Source organism: Dama dama, chromosome 33, assembly GCF_033118175.1.
Source record: "Dama dama isolate Ldn47 chromosome 33, ASM3311817v1, whole genome shotgun sequence".
NCBI lineage: Eukaryota > Metazoa > Chordata > Mammalia > Artiodactyla > Cervidae > Dama > Dama dama.
Genome location: NC_083713.1, coordinates 46,305,599 through 46,323,299, shown reverse-complemented (window position 1 = coordinate 46,323,299; position 17,701 = coordinate 46,305,599). Strand labels below are relative to the sequence as shown.

Sequence of the window (17,701 nt, the reverse complement as noted above, 5' to 3'; positions counted from 1 at the left end):
ACACTGATTCTCTGAAGGGTCAGCCTCATGAAGATAAAAGCCATTACACAGGTAAGTGAGAGTACACCCTTGACTTTCAGCAGCTGAATCCATACCTTGCTTGCTGCCACTTCCACAGTCCCCACTTGCTTTTACAAGCTCATTTTAGCCAAAGAAGGAGCTTCCAGTACTGGATTAAATACAGGGTTACTGCCTTCCGCACTTGATGCTGCAGGTGGGTTGTCGGTTTACAGTAACTGGATGGCTCTGGGTTGGTGGGGGGTCAGCTGACTCACTCTCCTCAATATGAGGGCTCCCCGAAGCAGAAGTCACCATGGAAACAATCTCTCTCCCAACATTTACTCTTTGAATGTTTTCATCACATTGATCTTTACTGAACATTTTGACCCTAATTTGCGAAGCAGTGAGAAGGATTTAGCAACTAGGAAAGAATAAGGTGACTTCAGTCTAAGCCAACTGGTGTTTGAGAAGGTAGCCAGCTGAAGTTATATAGAAACCTTTCCCCCACAAGAATGCTTATTAGTGGATTTCAGATGGGTTTTTGCATATTTTATTCATTCATAAAATATTTACTTGATACCTATTCTGTGCTAGGCATTGTGAGTATACTGTGGCATAGAAAACAAACTTCACCCCTATGCTCAAGAAGCATTCACTCAGGGTAAGAGACAGGTATTAAAATCCATAATAGTCTACACCACTTTGGGACTTTAATTCTGAAGAGCAGAGACTGAGCCACTGAATGTTCAGAACTGCAGCTTAAAGTTATGGATACATAAGGAGGCGCAGAGAGATATGTGGAAGTCAAATTTATGAGGGAGGGGAAATTATGAGTAAGTCAAAGTATTCAATCTGTAGAGAGAAGAGAATAAAACAAAGAGCAGCAAAAGACACAGTGGAAGAGACCACACGGTCCACTGAGAGAACGAGAAAACGGCCAGGTCCACAGTGTCAGTCAATGTATATCCTTGTAATAAATCCTCTTCCCACTACTGCAAATCAAGGAGGTGTCTGTCTCTTGAAATCAAAGTCTCCCTCCCCTCACTAACCTAAACCATAAACAGTTACAAATGTAGACTCTGAGAAATGTCCCTAATGCTCTGATATACACATTGCATTCTCTGATGGCCTTGCTAATGCTAACTTGAATGGAACAAGAAGAGCCTCCATCCCAGAGGGCGTGCACACACTTAGACGAGACAGGAAGAAGAAAGAGGAAACTGACCAGCACAAAGGACCACTCTGTCAGCCACTCCAGGCTAAAATCGGCCACAAATTCTAGGCTGTATTTCATCTGGAGTCTGCTGTTTATATAGTGTTATTTATGTTAACTGTATAATTCAATTACATAAATCTCATTCTATAATATAGGCTCTCAACAACGTGTAGTCTCATGTACACACTGCTATATTTAAAATAAATAACCACCAAGGTCCTACTATATAGCACAGGGAACTGTGCTCAATGTTATGTGGCAGTCTAGATGGGAGGGAAGTTTGGGGGAGAATGGATACATATATACATATGGCCAAGTCACTTTTCTGTCTGTGTGAAATTACCACAACATTGTTAATTGGTTATACTCCAATAGAAAATAAAAAGCTTTAAAAATACAAAAAAAAATTAAAATAAAAAATTTACAAAGCAAAACAAAAACAAACAAACAAAAAAACCCTCCAAAACCAAAGGGTAGCCTCAATAACTCTTGTCTGGAAAATTGCATGGACGGAGGAGCCTGGTAGGCTTCAGTCCATGGGGTCACTAAGAGTCAGACACGACTGAGCGACTTCACTTTCCCTTTTCCCTTTCATGCATTGGAGAAGGAAATGGCCACCCACTCCAGTGATCTTGCCTGGAGAATCCCAGGGACGGGGAGCCTGGTGGGCTGCCGTCTGTGGGGTCGCACAGAGTCGGACACGACTGAAGCGGCTTAGCAGCAGCAGCAGCAGCAGTCTCAACAAGTCATTTTCTTGTTTTCATAAAGTCTCAAGTTAATGAACCATCCAGAGACACTTGGATTAAGGGTTCTAATTATCACAGCCAGGACTGTAAAGCCCAGAGAGGGTAAAATGTAGTAAGGAGCACCCACTGCAAAGCATTATTTGAATTAGATTTCTATCTTCCTGGCTATTCCACATGTTATTAATACATTGTCATGGCTGCAGACAGAATTAAACATACACTTAATTACAAGTAGTTTAATAAAGCGCTTTCCTTTGCCAGTGGATAGAATTTGTATACATCAGCATGTGGCTATTTGCTAAAGTCTCACTCATTTCTAGGAAACTAAGCTTTTGCACTGCTAAAAGGACAGCTATACGATGGAAGATGATTTGAAATTGCTTTTAGGCTTTCAAAAGCACAGAGCAAAGCAAATTTCAGCTTTTGAATGAATACTGACATATGCAGCTTATTTCCAACTAAGAGGAATCTCACAGCCTGGCTATCGGTGACAATTTTTCCTCTCAACTGTTTAGGAAATAACACAGCTGATTACACCAGAGTGTTACAAAATGAGGATAAGGCAAGAAAAAAGATTTTTAATTATACAAAGAGAAATTCAAAGAAAAGCAGACGAATGAATTATGCAAACCAGCTCTGCCAATGTTTCGTAAGTTTAAAGGTTCAAGTGCAGTTAGCTCTTCACTGTGTAATACGTGAGGCCTCCAGCATGGGATATGGATGCAGAGAGCTATCTAATCAGAAGAGGGTGTGGGTAATGCGACAGTCACAGGCAGTGAGGGGTTACCCACTCGGTGACACCATGCCCTTGAGACTGCTGGAGATAGGGGTAACATTGAGCTGTTTTCAAAGTACCAACACGGCATGCGCCTCTGACATTCCGTGATGAGATATTTTCTTCAGCTGAGCCGGGCAGAAATAATGCGGCTGCCAAAGTAAATAAGGAGTGAACAGAAGAGTCAAAACAAATCACCAGAAAACCAGGCAGAGGAGGTCCCTTTTCTGGATAACCTTTTTCAGAAAAATGAAAAAACTGAAGCGTGACAAATAACGAGTGAAAAACATGCCTCTAGCTTATCCAGTGGTCCAGAAGACAACAATGGCAGGAAATAAAGGGAGAAAGATTGAAGCTGAATATAATAGGAATGAAGAAAGTCTGCAATAGCTTTTCAAAAAAAATTTAAGTATGTAAAGCTCTGTCTAGTTCTTCATTCACGAAGTATCACATACTTGCCCAAGGAAGGTATCTGAATCAGAGCAACCAGCCGTCCCGGTTTGCCTGGGACTGAGTACTTCTGGGAAGCTGGGCCTCTGAGTGCGCAAATCTGCAAAACTGGGGAGAATTAGAAGGTGGGTCACGCTGGTCTTCAGAAAAGATGGAGTACTTTTCAGTTACTACACTGACGATTGGAATAGGTTCCATTTCTTTCTTTTATAATACATTCTCTTGGGAGGGAGGATATAGAGAGGGAATGGGCAAGTCTTTATGACTGTGAAATACATACTTTCTAGCAAAAAGGGCGGAGAAGGCAATGGCACCCCACTCCAGGACTCTTGCCTGGAAAATCCCATGGATGGAGGAGCCTGGTAGGCTGCAGTCCATGGGATCGCTGAGTCGGGCACGACTGAGAGACTTCACTTTCACTTTTCACTTTCATGCATTGGAGAAGAAAATGGCAACCCACTCTGGTGTTCTTGCCTGGAGACTCCCAGGGACGGTGGAGCCTGGTGGGCTGCCATCTATGGGGTCGCACAGAGTCAGACACGACTGAAGCGACTTAGCAGCAGCAGCACAAAAAGGGAGAATCTCATTAAAGCAAACATAATTTCTAACATGTTTTATCTAGGAGTTGTTATTAAATGTTTTAAAATTAAAAGTTTATAAAACTTAGAAATGAATGCTCCAGTTGAATCTTAACTTTTTTGTTAAGTTGGTACATTACTAAGTAGCCAGGGGATTAAATATATATAAATTCTCCCATGGTATATGCACTGCTTTCATTTATTTGTTGTGCAGAGAGAGACCCTCACTTGGGGCATCTTTCCTAGTTCTAAGTGGAAAAAAGAAATAATAGGGGTGAGCATAGTTTTGTTTCTTTGTTATTGGAATATAGAGATCTTTAATTTGCCACCATGCAAAAAAATGACTGGCAAGCACTATTCAGTGAAATGAAATGGCTGAATGGCAAATAGGCAATGCTAATTATAAAATAACCAGCCAATGTTTCTTTCATGTCAGAATTGCATTCTTTATATTATTAAAGCTTTGAATTCCTGAGTACTCAACTCACTGGTCAACTAGTGATAGGAAACTCTAAGTTAAAGGGATTTTGAAAGATTTAGGAGTACTTTGGGGGATAAAGGAAAGCCTACCAATATCATGTGGCTCTTATGGTTTTAGTTTCAGGCACAGTTTCCACTTTAATGAGCCAAAAGGGAAAGACAATCATAATGCCTACCACTGATCTGTGGGGAAAGCATGAAGGAGAAGAATACAGTGACTTTGATCCCTTCTAGTTCCTCTCTTTCAATGATCTATGACTTTCATTCTGAACCCAAACACACTTTCCTCACCACACCCATCCAAACTGTTCATTCTTTTTTTTTTTTTTTAAAAGATGGTTCTGCTTTTTATTTATTTTATTTATGTATTGGCTCTGCTGCCCAGCTTCAGTTCAGTTCAGTTTAGCCACTCAGTCGTGTCTGACTCTTTGTGACCGCATGGACTGCACCACGCCAGGCCTCCCTGTTCGTCACGAACTCCTGGAGCTTGCTCAAACTCATGTCCATTGAGTCAGTGATGCCATCCAACCATCTCATCCTCTGTCGTCCCCTTCTCTTCCCACCTTCAATCCTTCCCAGCATCAGGGTCTTTTCCAATGAGTCACTTCTTCATATCAGGTGGCCAAGTTATTGGAGTTTCAGCTTCAGCATCAGTCCTTCCAATGAATAACCAGGACTGATTTCCTTTAGGATTGACTGGTTTGATCTCCTTGCAGTCCAAGGGATTCTCAAGAGTCTTTTCCAACACCATAGTTCAAAAGCATCAGTTCTTCGGTGCTCAGCTTTCTTTATAGTCCAACTCTCACATCCATACATGACTACTGGAAAAACCGTAGCTTTGACTAGATGGACCTTTGTTGGCAAAGTAATGTCTCTGCTTTTTAATATACTAAGTTTGTCATAGCTTTTCTTTCAAGGAGCAAGGGTCTTTTCATTTCATGGCTGCAGTCACAGTCTGCAGTGATTTTGGAGCCCAAGAAAACAAAGTCTGGCACTATTTCCATTGTTTCCCCATCTATTTGCCTTGAAGGGATGGGACCAGATGCCATGATCTTAGTTTTCTGAACGTTGAGTTTTAAGCCAACTTTTTCACTCTCCTCTTTTACTTTCATCAAAAGGATCTTTAGTTCTTCTTTGCTTTCTGCCATAAGGGTGGTGTCATCTGCATATCTGAGGTTATTGATACAGAATCCTAGTTCCCTGACAAGGGATTAGATTCAAGGCCACAACTGTGAAAAACTCTAAGTCCTAACAACTGGACTGTCAAGGAGCTCCATCCTGTCCATTTTTCTCTTTTTCAAATTTACTTATTTTTAATTGGAGGATTGCTTTACAATATTGTGTTGGTGTCTGAAATATGTCAACATGAATCAGCCATAGGTATACAACATACAGCCCTTCCCTCTTGAGACTCCCTCCCAACCCCCACCCCGATCCTGTCCATTCTTAATCTTCAAAGGTTTTAACAACATATATCAGCGCTACTGTCTGCAGAAAAGACACCTGGTGTTTTTGTTGAGTCCATATTAACCCAATACTTTAAATCATAGTACTGAAGGGAGTGAACTGTCCCTAACTTGGCAGATCCAAGTTGGGTGACTGAAATTCCTGCAACAAGAGTAGTCTCTTTGGGACTGAGAGAAACTAGATCCTGTGTGGCCTTGTTTCATGAAGGAAACATCTGAAATTGATTAGTCACGTTTTCAAAAGTCATGTTGTGAATTACTTTCTGTACTTGTACAGAATCCAGAGGCTCTGTACTAATGAATGCACCAACAGGGATGGCAATTCAGATAGGAGAATCCACATGATTCTAAGTAATTTAAAGAAAATTACTGGAATCAAGCGGTGGAAAATTACTACTGTGATAGCAATACTACTGTCATAGGATCCTGGGCACTAACATTCACTTCAGAGTTCCTGTGTTTAACAGAGTAAATCTGAGTCCATTCAGCAATGGAAAACAAGAACAACCATGGCTATTGTAATGTTGGAAGTTTGCAAGTCTCTGTGGAGGAGACGTGCTTCCCTCTTGCAGAGAGAGTGATGATTGTCATTTTACCTGCACTGAAAAATTACAGAGCTCAAAGAGCCAGGGTCAGCTTTTGGTAACACAAGTCATCTTGTAGCTAAGTAGGATTAAAGGATTACATTTCATTTATATATTCAATTGTCTGCCTATCTGCTTTCCTCACCATGCATTATGTAACTGAATACCATAATACTGGGGCAACTTGAACTTTGCACTTCTTAAATGTACTATTTCAACTTCTTTGAAAAGGAAAAGGGTACCTGGTGCAAATAAAATGAAATCCAGCACTATAGTGTATAGATGGATAACCCAAATGGAAATTCAGGCTGGTCATATAAACACACACATATAAAATGGGCTTGTGGGTCCTTGTCTCTCAAGACCCTTTTCTGTCTGCATCTCACCTTTCCTTCTGTGAATTTAGAGGAAGCAATGAAGGAAAGTCTTCCTTCTTCCAGAGTAGAAGTATTCAGTAGCCCATCCTTTCAGCTCATCTTTCTGTTTGTGGCAGATCAAAAATGACCACAGGTTCTTTAATACTCTCTACATGGAGATGTAGGGTTTATGTCCTGTCTCCTTGAATCTGAGCAGCCTATAGATTCCTTTGACTAGCAGAACACTGTGGAAGTGATGCTGTGCCAATAAACCCAATATCTAAGTTTAAGGGGTTGGAATACTTGCTCTTGGAGCCCTGGGAGCTGCCACATAAGACGCTCACATTCTTGATGGAAAGGGACTAGGTCAGTCACCAGCTGTGTACCACCAAGTGGTCGTCATTTGAAGTTACTAAATTTTGGGGAAGTTCACTGCACAGAAATAGATAACCAGAACCTTGTTCTGGAACAAGGGTGGCAACTTTGGTAGGTTGGCTAACTTGGGCCTGCCTCCTACTTCTATAAACAAAGTTTGATTGGAACACTCACATTCAATTACATACTATGTGTGGCTACTTTCCTGCCCCTAAGGCAGAGTTGAGTAGTTTTGTGAAGACCACATGGTCCACAAAGCCTAAAATATTTACTCCTTCGCACTTTACTGGAAATGTTTTGCTGATCCCATTCTTAGAAGAAGTCTCACTCATGAAACCCACGATTCTCTCTGCAGGAACACATATATATATATAATTATATAATCATTATCTAAAGACATAATGATATATTTATAAGATATGATATATATTATATCATATATAGTAACCTATCTGTTGCCATTCAGTCTCTAAAGTCTTGTCAGATGAGAAGACGCAGATCTTATGCTGACTTGGCAAAGATATACGACCTCTGGAAAGTCAGTTCATCTCTCTCGGTCTCAGTTCTCTCATCTGCTAAATGATCAGTCTTTCCCTAGGATTGTTCCATGAAACACTATATCCACAGGATGCTCTGTGGAAAAATGGTTCTATAGTTGAAATTTAGGAGAAGCAATGTGCACTATCCTAATGGAGCTATAAAATATCTATTAGCATATTAAAGCTTTTGCAGTAAAGAGAACAGTCTACATTTGTTTACATAAATGTTGTCTCAAACATTTTGGTACCAAAGTGCTTCCTACCTATTGGCACTACCGGGAAGAACACATGCCAGGAAATACTACACCAGGTGCTTTTCAAGGTCCCTTTTTTCTTCAACAGCCCCTGAGTTCATTTTTCTAGGTACAGAGAGTTAATGCTTTCAGGACTTTTTTAGACTTCCCTTTCTAAAGACTGCTGCCTGTAATTTCTTAGCATTGCGAGACTCTGCTAGTGCAATTTGCTGACTTTTCAGATTGGAGATGCAGTGGCCAATTAAGGAAGTTGCAAATTCTCCTAGAGGAACTAAAATGACACAGTGATCACCCATCTTTGGATGACAATGATAATTATGGTCTTGAAGTAAAGTAGGGAAAATGCAGATACATTTTGAGATTACTACTAGTTTTTATAATCCAGAGATTTTCTCAAAAATTCTAAAATGAGTATACAATTCCTTTTTAGTATTACAAATGCTAGTCAAACAATACCGAATGAACATGTTTAACAATGTGAATACAGAGTGTATACAGAAAATTAACTACAAAGTAACTTTGCTTATCCAGACTACTTGTTTAGAATTCCAGGTTATTGAACCAGTTATATAAAACAAGAAAGTGTTTATCCTGCTGAAATAACAACAGGGTAAAGCTGCCTTCCCAGTGCATCAGGATGTTGGAGATTCCTGACATGAGGACACATCATAAGGCTGCTCACAGTATTATCTGCATTGAAGTCCACTATCTTCTCTTGGTTCCAGTTATTTCAGATGTAATATGTTGTACTCACACACAACTACTCAACTATCAACCCTCTCAGCAGCTAAAATATATCAATATTAATAAGACAAGTTATTTCTCTCTAGTAATTATTAGAGATAAATGTTAATAAACACATTCTGTAAAAAGATCAAATTCAAAAGGAACAAGTTTAGTTCACCTGAAATGCATCTCAAGGAATCACATACTGAGACTTCTTATAACATCATTAACCTTTAAACGTGTGTAGATATTCCTCTAAACCAGTGTTTCTCAACAGGGAGTGATGGCTTTCCCTATCTATGAAGATATTTTCAGTTGCCACAACTCAGTAGTTGTTACTGGCCAGAGATGATGCTAAACATCCTACTATGCCCAGGACAGGTCCCTATAACAAAAAATTATCCAACACACAACGTGGAGCAACCCTGATCTAAATTGCTCTTTTTTTCAAACTTTAAATTTTTTATTCTGTATTGGGGTATAGCTGATTAATAATATTGTGATTGTTGTTGTTCAGTTGCTCAGTCGTGTCGGGCTCTTTACAACCCATGGACTGCAGCATGCCAGGCTTCCCTGTCCTTCACCATCTCTCAAAGCTTGCTCAAACTCATGTCCATTGAGTTGGTGATGCCATCCAACCATCTCATCCTCTGTCATCCCTTTCTCCTCCTGTCTTCAATCTTTCCTAGCATCAAGGTCTTTTCCAATGAGTCGGCTCTTCCCATCAGGTGGCCAAAGTATTGGAGCTTCAGCATCAGTCCTTCCGATGAATATTCAGGATTGATTTCCTTTAGGATTTACTGGTTTGATATCTTTGAGTCCAAGGGACTCTTAAGAGTCTTCTCCAAGACTCTTGTTATGATAGTTTCAGGTAAACAGCAAAGGGACTTAGTCATACATATACATGTATCCATTCTTCCTCAAAACCCCTTCCCATCCAGTCTGGCACATAACATTGAGTAGAGTTCCATGTGCTATACAATAGGTCCTTGTTGTTTATCCATTTTGAACATAGCAGTGTGTACATGAATTGCTCTTTTAATCTAAAAAAGATCTATGAAGTAATATCTACAAGGATATTTATGACCTAACAGATTGTTTGCCAACTGCTGACTCAACCAACTGGAATCTTATTAGACTACATGCTTCTTGAAGGCAGGAATGTGCCTTTGTTTCCTGAGCATCTAGCAAGGTAATAGGTCTAATGCTTAAATAATGGCATTCAGTTCTCACCAAGAGGGTTGATCTTAGGTGATGAGAAATGAAGTATTTCCTACCATATCAGTAAAAAGGATGTCACAGTCATCAGCAATTGCAGCCTCCCATGTGAGCTGGTGAGCATTAAAGGCATTTTAAGAAGGAAAAGAATACCAGTCACAGACTGCAGCCACTCCCTACAGTGAGCCCTAGGGGAGCTCAGGATGTAAAAAGACAGCATACTGGCCGCAGATAGCTGAGATGCACATGAAAGGAATGATTTCATTGAGCCCAGATTCTTGCACCTTCCCATTCACACAAAAGTGCTAAATTCCTTAACTTGAGATATCTGGTTTTCTTTCATTAACAATAATCCTTTGACCTTAAGACTACCTACCCTTTGTTGCAAAACTTCTATTTAACTTGCTCCTCTCTCACCTCCTCAGAGCAGATCTCTCAGGGTTACTTGAGATGCTGTCTCTCGGGCTTATAGTCCTAAAAATTCCCACCGAATAAAATGTAACCTTCAACTTTTAGGTTGTGAATATTTGTTAAGTCGATAGTGAGCTACACAGAATTGAGATGAATAAATCTTTGAATTTGTCTGATTTAACTATATAGAGGCATGGATACCATGTCCTCAGATGTGTGCACATGTTGTTCCGTGAAACATCTTAACGATGTTTTGAAACAATAAGCATGTTACTTGACTTGATGTATCTTCTATTTAATTTTATACTTTTCTCTTCCCTGGGCTCTACAACCCTCATGATCTCCATAACATGTCTATGCTGATCACATCCAAACTCTAGGTAGAATCAGAGTGTCAAAGAAGGGAAGGGATGTCAGAGGCCACAGCCTTTGGTCTTCACCAGAGGAGATTCCCTCCACAACACCTGACATCAGGTCCCAGGTCCCACTCCACTCCCACCCCTACCTCCAACTGAATGCAATTAGAGACAGGCTCTCTACTTAGACAGACATTGTGGAATGCCTTCCTCCTTTTGGGTAAGTCTGATCACTGTGCCAAATGAAATCAGACAGGCCCAACTGCTCTCAAGTCCACCCAGATTCTGCTCCTCAAACTCTACAGATCTTAGCAACACGTCTGGGAATTCCTGGAAGCAGTGCCGCTCTCATAGTGTGAACTCAGACATGGTCAATGAGATCTGAGGTATTTAATTGGCATCTTTCCTTTTGTTCTTTCCCCTCTTCATTTTCCACCATTCAAGCAGGTGGCAGGGTCTGTGCTTCCTTGTCTGCTGAGCAAAGGGGTGTTTGTTACAGGAAATTGCCTGCTCTCCATTTCCCCTTCTGGATTTTGTGTCCTTAAAGCCTAAAATGGTTGGAAACATTTTGTGCTAACTGCCTCTGGAAACAAAAGAAGGTGGGGGTGCTTTTAGATACAACAAAAGCAAAGAGGAAGTTCCTTTAATAGCAATAAGGGGTGGGGGGGCGAGGATACTGACAGAGAAGGGAGCTCTCTTGCCAATGCCTCAGAGAGGAGGGGCTATGTGTCTCCCTGCCTTGCCAAAGACCCCCTGTTCCCAATAAGGTCTGATGCAACACAGCATCCATTCTTTTTCTAAGATATTTATTTGGCTGCACCGGGTCTTAGTTGCGAAATGCAGGATCTTTAGTTGAGGCATACACATTCTTAGTTAAGGTATGTGGGATCTAGCTCCCTGACAAGGGATTGAACCTGGGCCACCTGCATCGCAAGCTCAGAAGCTTAGCCACTGGACCACCAGGTAAGTCCCACAGCACCTATTCTTAAGGACCATGTGGCTTTGGTCAATGAATTGGTTCTCTGAATTGGAGCCCCTCCCCTCACTCTCTCAACTTTCTTGCCAACCCCACCCTTACCACTTGGGAGTCCTTGTTCTGCTCTTGGTTAGGGTAAAGGCAGCTGCAAGCATGGCTAAGCATCCTGCCTGCCCAAGTGGGCTAGGGGTCAAAGTGGAAAATGTGCTGTTTCTCGCACAGCGAACTTGAGGGCCAGAAATCCATCCACACAACACACCTATGTGTCCTAGTGGAGCAGAACAGTGAACAGAGTTTTGGAATCACACATGCCCAGGGTTGAGTCTTGGGCTCACTTATTTTTTTATTTATATTGGAGCACAACTAATTGTTACTTCCAATAAATTTCTTAATGGGGACTTAGCTTTCTCCTGGAGAAACTAAGAATAGTGTTATTTACTCTGGTATCACAGAGGTGTATGCCCTGATTCCCCTGGAGTGAGGACCTGCTGTGATGAGAGCAGTCAGCAGATAGCCTTGCATTGCTGTGCGTTCAGGATCCACCAGGTATTCAAGCAAGGCCATGCTCTCCCTGGGCTGCTCCGAGGCATTGCCTGAGCATGGGGACTAGAGCCAGACAGAACATTTCTGCCCAAAATGAGGATCCTCTAGTACTCTGGGAATCCCCAGCTCCTAGGGGGAGACTTTCTCAAGGCTCCAACACAGTCTGAGGCTCCTTCTCCCCACTTTTTCCTTCCTCCTTTCCTTTCACTGAGTCAGAACTGCATCAGATATGGAGGCTCTCCTTCCAGTTCTGCTTCTGTCCCCCCACCTTTTTTGTCTCATAGACATTTGTTGTTGTTCAATTGCTCAGTCATGTCCAAATCTTTGCAACTGCATGGACTGCAGCACTCCAGGCTTCCCTGTCCTTTACTATCTCTGAGTTTGTTTAAACTCATGTCGATTGAGTTGGTGATCCTATCTCATCCTCTGTCACTCCCTTCTGCTCCTGCTGTCAATCTTTCCCAGCATCAGGGTCTTTTCCAGTGAATTGGCTCTTCACATCAGGTGGCCAAAGTACTGGAGTTTCAGCTTCAGCATCAGTCCCTCCAATGAACAGTCAGGACTGACTTCCTTTAGGATTGACTGGCTTGATCTCATTGCAGTCCAAAGGACTCTGAAGACTCTTCTCCAGAACCACAATTCAAAAGCATCAGTTCTTTGGCACTCAGCCTTCTTTATGGTCCAACTCTCACATCTATACCTGACTACTGGAAAAACCATAGCTTTGACTATATGGACCTTTGTGGTTCATAGTGAAAGTGATGTCTCTGCTTTTTAATACACTGTCTAGGTTTGTCATAGCTTTCCTTCCAAAGAGCATCTTTTAATTTTTTGGCTACAGTCACTGTCTGCCGTGACTTTGGAGCCCATGAAGATAAAATCTGCCACTGTTTCCACTTTTTTTCTCTTCTATTTGCCATGAAGTGATGGGACCAGATGCCATGATCTTAGTTTTTTGAATGTTGACTTTTAAGTCAGGTTTTTCACTCTCATAGGCATTTTCCCTAATAAATCTGTATTTTGAATTCACTTAAGTGTCTGCTTTTCAGAAAACCCAACTGATATAACTACCCCTAGAAAACTGTTCTAAAAATTGAAAACAGTAGCATAGTTCCTGTCTTTTGGTAGCTGCTCAGTTAAAGGTTAGCTTCCTCCAACTGGGATGCATTGCATCAGGGTCAGGGACTGAGTAATACACTTCTATATCTGCTCAGTACTTTAAGCATGGATTCCATGTGTAAGTGAACTTCAGTAGTCAGCAATGTGAAGTTAGACTTCTTAATATAGCATTCCAGACTCTGAGCTATCAAAATTATCTGCAGGCAGGTAGCTATGTTTGTGTGTGAACAGGTAGGTTGGATTCTGAGGGAAGGAAATTGGCTTTGGTGCCAGAAAGATCTAAATCTAATCTTAATTTGCTATGTACCTTATGGAAATCACTTAACCTCTCTGTCTTCAGTTGACTCAACTATATAATGGGGATAATACAGCTTAATTTACTAATTGTGAGGGTTAGAGATAATCTAGGTAAGGCATCCAGCACAGTGTCTGGCCCACTGTAAGTGTCTAATGTGTTGCCTGTATATCCTGATTCTTACCCTGTAGTCTCATTGCCTCTACATCATTTCATTCATTCAATATTTATTGTGGGTCTACTATGATAGGAACTTGAGACATAACAGTGAAACTTACAGGCACAGATCCTCACAGAGTCTGCCAGGTCAGCACATCATAGTACAAAGTACATCCAATAATTATAACAGAAACATTTAGATGCTGCTTATTTTGTGCTAGGCACTGTTCTAAGAGCTTTGCTATCCATTCACTCATTGAGCCTTTATACCAATCCAACCATATAGATATCTGCTCAAGATGAGATAACTAGGGATGTGATAGATGAGGGTAGATTTGAACCCAGGCAGTCAGCTTCAGAGTCCGTGTTTTTAACAGCTACACTACACTGTGTTGCTTCTCTAAACATCTGAATTGGATTTTATGACTCCACAGAGCACGAACAATCCTTACACAAGTATATAACAAAACCTAGTGAATTAAATCAGTAGCCAAACAGTTATTTCCTTTAGAGAAACATAGGCACAGAAATAGTAAGTTAGCCGAGCAGGTGTAGACACTGGTGACCCACGTGACACAGTTACCATCCCCCAACCTCCCACTTCCTCACTATTTGCTTGGCTTTGAACTCAGCAGCTGTTCTCTGGCAGTGGCATTAGAAGAAAAATTGTTATAATACAGTTTTTCACCTTGCTTAGCCTTAACCTTTTCATGTGCAGTAACGGCAGGGCTCTTTCTAGTTCTAATAAATTCTCAATTTTCAGTGGCATAATCTTTCATGCCTATCAGAACTTTCTGGCAGAAATGTTCAAGTCAAATCAATGTGTTTTATTTGTTGTTTTCTTTTCATAAAAGCATCCACATGACTGCATTAAGTAGTTTGCTGGGTGTGTGCAAGGCAATCAAGGTGGCGGTAAGGACATTGGACCCCGGACACCAAGTTCATTTCTTCCTACATGGCAGACATAACCGAGCTCTGGATGCCTGGGTAGCTAGAGTGACAGAAGCAGTTTGTGCCAAGAAATCCTTTAGGTTTATGACAACAGACCATTATCATGACCATTCTAGAATAAAAATGACAATGCTAATATGGTAAGAAAAAAAACCCACCAGCCTCTTCTAACTAGTCAAGAATGATTAAGACAGAAAAATGATTGTACTTACAGGGGGACACTGTGCAAGTTTATCAGCTGCTACCAGTTGAACATTTAAGTGTTTACTTTGAGACTTTCCTCTAGATTTAATCAACCGCTGTAAAACCTAATAGAAGAAGACATGAATCTGAGATACTGTCAGTGACTTGAAAGAAAACCAAATAAATCAAGATTTTTTTCTCGAGTCTGTTTAACTCTCAATATTAGTAGGGAAGAAACACAAAATGACAAGTTTTGTATACATATAAACTCTGTAATGACATCCTTCAGTTACACTGGCTTTCAGTTATAGTGGATTTGATATCTCCATCCTATTCTTGCTACATGTGAGGTCTTGGTGGATTCTTAAGTCCCCTTCCTAGATTTTATCCAGAGATTTCAAAAAGAGCCCTGCAAAAGTGGAGGCACTGATCTGTACCAGATCATTTATGTCCAAACTCAGTTGAGTAGCATTTTGGTTCACTATCTCGATGTCTGATCAATATCAGAGTCACTTATATATTTGACTCTTTTTCTTTTTTATATTTGACTCTTTATGTCATTGATAATTATTAAGGCATTCTGGTCTAATCTGACATTAATAGGACAATTTCATCTTCGAAATCTAGGCAAAACATTTGCACTAGTATATTGCTACATATAAACCAGTGATATACCTATATCTTTTGGGGCACTGCTGTAATTGTATTTTTCTATATACTTCTCTTGCCCTTAATTATTTTTTAGCTGAAATAGGATGCTTTCTCGCAAACAGTACTAATCTATGAGGCTCTATGGTAACACAGCACATATATCCATGAGGGGACCCGTTCCTGCACTTGTGGACTCCCTGGCAACTGGAGCCAGAGGGTTTAACTCTATTCCGCTGCAGTGAAGAGTGCTTGAATCCCCTTCAGTTCTGGTCAGAGACTCTTAAGTGGTCAAAGCCATTTCACTCCATTCTAATGATTGCCCAAAGGTCCTGGCTTGGTCGGGACTCCAAGCTCACCCTGCACAGAACCAGTGCCTGGAGAGATGGAAGGCTGAGGAGGTCAGGAGGGTTGGGAAGGGCACATGCTTCCCCGGGAGAGGAGACTACTGGTCTGGTTTGAAGAAGAATACGCATTTAAGCAAGAAAATGAATTCTTGGAGCCACTGGAAAGAAACTGATTGTTAAGGTAGTACCTCCCAAGGGTATCTATTTCACATTCACTTTTTAGAACATCATCACGTTTTTAAAATTAAAAAACATCCAAGTCAAAAGGGACCAATTTAAAAATAAATAAATAAATGGATATATAAAAGTTTGTAAGGGAAAAAACGGACTGATTTGAGGCTGTCTCACTTTTATTTTTATCTCCCTCATTGGCATAAAGATACATGGCAGATACTCCATTGTGCTTCATCACAGAGTAATTATATTCCTTGAAGGATTCTCCAGGCCCAAATACTGGAGTGGCTACCCTTTCCCTTCTCCAGGGGATCTTCCCAACCCAGGGATCAAACCCAGGTCTCCTGCATTGCAGGCAGATTCTTTACCAGCTGAGCCACAGGGGAAGCCTAAGAACACTGAAGTGGGTAGCCTATCACTTCTCCAGCGAATCTTCCCAATCCAGGAACCAAACCAGGGTCTCCTGCATTACAGGTGGATTCTTTACCAACTAAGCTATCAGGGAAGCCCTGAAGAACCCAACCTAAGCATGAATGCATGGATCTATAAAGTTTCCACAAGAGATGTTATATAGTGATGTTTGGCTTTAGATTTATGGTAAATATATGTGTACTTCTTGAACTATCTTCTCTCAACTGGGGAGATAACATAGGTGATATAAGAATCAATTTTACCTAGGAGATTTACCAAGATAGCACCTAAAATCTATGAAAAGCCAGACTTAACTTTTTGTCATCTTTCCTTTTTTTTTTTTTTTTTGTTTTTTATTATATTCTTGCATAACTGCCTGGTTTGGGAACCACACAGACTGAGTTTCTTTAAGGAATAAACTATTCTTTATTTGCTATCTCAAAACTTCAAGAACCTGTACAGAACAGGTGAATCAAAAACAGTATTCATTAAAAGGGTCTTAAAAAGACATTTTCCTTGCTACAAACAAAAATGCACAGAGCGAAGAGTGTTTCAAAAGAAATTGACCTTCTAAATCTTAAGACAGAAATGAGTTACTTACCTTTGGAGATGAGACTTTTACATGAACTATAATTGGTGCTAAGGAGGTCTTTATAAGTTGTGCTGGGTGATTGATGGTGTCTGCATCAAGAACAACCAGTTGCAAAGATCTTGCCAACTCAAAGATTCTTTCAATTTCACTTTGAACTTCCGCTAAAAGGAGAAATAACAAATAACAGGTCATGGTATTTTTATTAATTAGTTCCTATATTTAAAAAATAGTACCTCTTTCAGATATGTTAGCCTACATTGCAAAACAGAATATTTTGAATTTTCATAGTTCTATCTAACTTAAGATCTTTTCCAAAGAGAGATGGGTTTTGAATTTTACCCAAACCAAACAGTTGGTGGAAAAAACTGAGATGGTGCACTAGATTTGCTTCTTACACTCACTCTAATATTTAGCTATTTACATAGCTATGTTGTTTTGATTGTGATTTTGTTCTAAAGAACTTTTATTTTAGCTCTAGAAGCTGAAACCACATTTTAGGAAGCAACCTAACTACAGGTGCAGACATCACATGTGCAACATTTCCACGAGCAAACATCACATGGAAAACAAACTGCACTGAAATATGTCTACCAATCAAATGTTCACAGGTTAATATTTTATGGATATGTTTTTATAAAGTCTTGCAGCTCATCTGTTCTGACTGATATGCACATTTTTGTATCCTTGCTAAATGTTCTGGACCTACTCTTAAAATTAGCATATTGCTAAGTCTTCATTAAGTGTTAGGGCCAGTGAACTTATTCTATGGCATA

General features: G+C 40.4%; 1 protein-coding gene across 1 annotated transcript in view; it reads right to left on the bottom strand.

Moving 5' to 3' along the window:
* CACNB4 (calcium voltage-gated channel auxiliary subunit beta 4) overlaps positions 1-17,701 on the bottom strand; it is a 264,476-nt gene that overhangs the window by 10,318 nt on the left and 236,457 nt on the right. The window contains exons 11-12 of the mRNA XM_061135723.1: positions 16,938-17,089; positions 14,786-14,881 (exon numbers count right to left, since the gene is read on the bottom strand). Of these exons, the coding sequence (XP_060991706.1) occupies positions 14,786-14,881; positions 16,938-17,089 (248 nt within the window). The remainder of the gene's footprint in view (positions 1-14,785; positions 14,882-16,937; positions 17,090-17,701) is intronic.